The 4,236-nt window shown below is 47.5% G+C and overlaps 1 protein-coding gene across 1 annotated transcript in view; it reads left to right on the forward strand.

Moving 5' to 3' along the window:
• Positions 1-3,926: 3,926 nt before the first annotated feature.
• The window catches only part of PAXBP1 (PAX3 and PAX7 binding protein 1), a 33,055-nt gene continuing 32,745 nt past the window's right edge, over positions 3,927-4,236 (forward strand). Inside the window, exon 1 of the mRNA XM_010862333.1 lies at positions 3,927-4,234. Within this exon, the coding sequence (XP_010860635.1) occupies positions 4,099-4,234 (136 nt within the window). The 5' untranslated portion in view covers positions 3,927-4,098. The remainder of the gene's footprint in view (positions 4,235-4,236) is intronic.

Genomic DNA, 4,236 nt, shown 5'->3' on the forward strand with positions numbered 1-4,236 from the left:
GAACCGTGAACTTCCAGATGTTCAAGCTGGTTTAAGAAAAGGCAGAGGAACCAGAGACCAAACTGCCAACATCCGCTGGATCATCAAAAAAGCAAGAGAGTTCCAGAAAAAACATCTATTTCTGCTTTATTGACTATGCCAAAGCCTTTGACTGTATGGATTACAATAAACTGTGGAAAATTCTGAAAGAGATGGGAGTACCAGACCACCTGACCTGCCTCTTGAGAAATTTGTATGCAGATCAGGAAGCAACAGTTAGAACTGGACATGGAACAACAGACTGGTTCCAAATAGGAAAAGGAGTACATCAAGGCTGTATATTGTCACCCTGCTTATTTAACTTATATGCAGAGTACATCATGAGAAACGCTGGGCTGGAAGAAGCACAAGCTGGAATCAAGATTGCCGGGAGAAATATCAATAACCTCTGATATGTAGATGACACCACCCTTATGGCAGAAAGTGAAGAGGAATTAAAAAGCCTCTTGATGAAGGTGAAAGAGGAGAGTGAAAAAGTTGGCTTAAAACTCAACATTCAGAAAACTAAGATCATGGCATCTGGTCCCATCACTTCATGGGAAATAGATGGGGAAACAGTGGAAACAGGGTCAGACTTTATTTTTTGGGGCTCCAAAATCACTGCAGGTGGTAACTGCAGCCATGAAATTAAAAGACGCTTACTCCTTGGAAGAAAAGTTATGACCAACCTAGATAGCATATTGAAAATCAGAGACATTACTTTGCCAACAAAGGTCATCTAGTCAAGGCTATGGTTGTTCCAGTGGTCATGTATGGATGTGAGAGTTGGACTGTGAAGAAAGCTGAGCACCAAAGAATTGATGCTTTTGAACTGTGGTGTTGGTCTTGAGAGTTCCTTGGACGGCAAGGAGACCCAACCAGTCCATTCTGAAGGAGATCAGCCCTGGAATTTTTTTGGAAGGAATGATGCTAAAGCTGAAACTCCAGTACTTTGGCCACCTCATGCGAAGAGTTGACTCATTGGAAAAGACTCTGATGCTGGGAGGGATTGGGGGCAGGAGGAGAAGGGGATGACAGAGGATGAGATGGCTGGATGACATCACTGACTCGATGCACATGAGTCTGAGTGAACTCCGGGAGTTGGTGATGGACAGGGAGGCCTGGCGTGCTGCGATTAATGGAGTCGCAAAGAGTCGGACACGACTGAGCAACTGAACTGAACTGAACTGAATGGTCTAGTGGCTTTCCCTACTTTCTTCAGTTTAAGTCTGAATTTGCAATAAGGAGCTCATGATCTGAGCCATAGTAAGCTCCCAGTCTTGGTTTTGCAGATTGTATAGAGCTTCTCCATCTTTGGCTACAAAGAATATAATTAATCTGGTTTTGGTACTCAGACGGTAAAAGCGTCTGCCTATAATGCAGGGGACCCGGGTTCGACCCCTGGGTCAGGAAGATCCCCTGGAGAAGGAAATGGCAACCCACTCCAGTACTCTTGCCTGGAAAATCCCATGGATGGAGGAGCCTGGTAGGCTGCAGTCCATGGGGTCTCAAAGAGTCGGACAGGACTGAGTGACTTCACTTTCACTTTCTGTTGAGCATCTGATGATGTCCATGTGCAGAGTTGTCGCTTGTGTTGGAAAAGCGTGTTTGCTATGATCAGTGTGTTCTCTTGGCCTTTGCCCTGCTCCATTTTGTACTCCAAGGCCAAACTTGCCTGTTGCTCCAGGTATCTCTTGACTTCCTACTTTTGCATTCCAACCCCCTATGATGAAAAGGATCTCTTTTTGGTGTTAGTTCTAGAAGGTCTTGTAGGTCTTCATAGAAAGAATCAACTTCAGCTTCTTCAGCCTCAATGGTTGGGGTGCAGACTTGGATTACTGTGATACTGAATGGTTTGCCTTGGAAACGAACTGAGATAATTTTGTTGTTTCTGAAATTGCATCCAAGTACTACATTTCAGACTCTTCTACTGACCATGAGGGCTACTCCATTTCTTCTAAGGGATTTTTGCCCACAGTAATAAATATAATGGTGTGAATTAAATTCCTGTGATCCCACTAAAGACTGAGATAGATCCGCCTGTCAGCGTTGAAGAGCTCCTGCAGCGGTATGGGTTGGCAGTAGCCTGCCTGGGGGACAGGGTCACCGGCAGCAGCAATCCTGGGAGGCATGTATTGGCATAAGTCCTTTTTGAAGGTTGCCAGTAGTTCTACCATAGAGCCTGTAGACTCCAGTATTGAGTTGCATCAGGGCATAACTAACATAGCATAGATCCAAATATCAGCAGACAATTGGATTAAAGCTTTACTGAGCATGGCCCTAACCACCAGAGCAATACCCAGATTTTCCCACAACCAGTCTCTCCCACCAGGAAGCAAGAACTATAATCCCACACCCTCCAGGAAACCAGGATCACACAAAGCTAACCAAAATCATCACACAGATAACAGTCTTGTTCTCAAGGATGCTATCAGCCATAACATGCTGACAGCCACCTGAGGGCCACCCAAGACTTGACAGCTCATGGTGGAGAGTTCTGAGAAAACAGTCCACTGGAGAAGGGGATGGCAAACCACTTCAGTATTCCTGCCTCGAAAACCCCATGAACAGTATGAAAAAACAAAAAAAAATATGACACTGAAGGATAAGCTCCCCAGGTCAGCAGGTGTCCAATAGGCTACTGTGGAAGAGCAGAGAAATAACTCCAAAAAGAATGAAGAGGCCGGGCCAAAGTGGAAATGTAGCTAAGTTGTGGATGTGTCTGGTGGTGAAAGTAAAGTCTGATACTGTAAAGAACAATATTGCAGAGGAAGCTATAATGTTAGGTCCATGAATCAAGGTAAATTAGATTTAGTCAAGCAGGAGACGGTAAGAGTCAACACCAACATTTTAGGAATCAGTGAACTAAAATGGACGGGAATGGGTGCATTTAATTGAGAAGTCCTCTGGAGGATCACAAAACGTTCAACATTGCCAGCGAACTGGAAAGTGCCTAGAAATGGATGTGAATACCTCTTGTAACCTTTTCAATTTTGAAACAAGAAAATTCACATATAGGCACATAGGCGAAGGAGAAGGCCCTACATTCGGTGACACAGTGAGAAAGTAGGTGAACTCAACTTCAGAGTCAATGTGCCCTTGCCAGTTTAAAGGGTTACCTCTGTGACATGTCTGAAATGTGTCTCGCTACGTCGATTTTTTCCTACACTTGTTTCTGAAATCAGCCAAGTTGAGGAACGGCTAGCAAACCTGGCCTTCTTTTGAAAAAATCAAGGACACTTTTGCTTTCATTGTAATAGAGGGAAAGGTGCTAAAAAAAAAAAAAAAAAAGGCCAAATAACATTTTATCCTATATGACACTCCGTCTTTTTGAAAGTGCTCTTAAATCATGAAGGTGTAGAAATATGACGTACTAATAAGGTTAGGCATATTAATACATCACGGCTCAGTAATCTGGCCTAGAGAATTCCATGGACTGTATAGTCCAAGGGGTCGCAGAGAGTCGGACACGACTGAGCGACCTTCATTTCACTTCACTCAATTCAGTCTCAAGAAAAAATATCGCACCCTTGGGATTCCACTTCCAGCTCCTCCCTACCTCCTCCCGTTCCACCTTGGATCTCCTCCTTCCCTCCCCACTACTTCTCCGCCTTTCCCCCGTCTCCTCCTTCACTATCTGCTCCTCCCAGCGCTTGTCGGGAGGTTTCCTCGCGTGACTACGTCAGTGAGGGAGACGCACTGCAGAACCCGGGGCTGACTCTTTCCTCTCGTCTCTATGATTCTCTTTGTGACCGGCCGGACGGCTCCGGACTCCCAGAGTTCCGTTCCAATAGTCCTCCGGGCCGATAGGGGGACGCCGCGGATGGGGTCGGGATGGGGGGGTGGGGAACAAAACAAAACTGACGTTCTCGCGAGAGGGGAGGAGTTCTCTCCAATCTTTGAGCGCGTGAGCGCCTGCGCGCTCCCCGCAGTGCGCGGTAGCTGGGAAAGGGAAACTAGGAGCCCGGCTGGACTCCCGGGGAGATCGCGCGTGCGCTGTCGCGAGCTCGGCGCTGCCGGGGCGGCTGAGTTGGGAGCCGGCTGGTGTGTGTGTAAGAGCGCCGTGCGGGACGCGGGGCAATGTTCCGAAAGGCCCGGCGGGTGAACGTGCGCAAGCGGAATGACTCGGAGGAGGAGGAGCGAGAGCGCGATGAGGAGCAGGAGCCCCCACCGTTGCTGCCGCCGCCGCCTGGCACCGGCGAGGAGCCTGGCCCCGGC

This window comes from Bison bison, unplaced genomic scaffold, assembly GCF_000754665.1.
Source record: "Bison bison bison isolate TAMUID 2011002044 unplaced genomic scaffold, Bison_UMD1.0 scf7180017864481, whole genome shotgun sequence".
In the NCBI taxonomy this organism is placed as follows: Eukaryota; Metazoa; Chordata; class Mammalia; order Artiodactyla; family Bovidae; genus Bison; species Bison bison.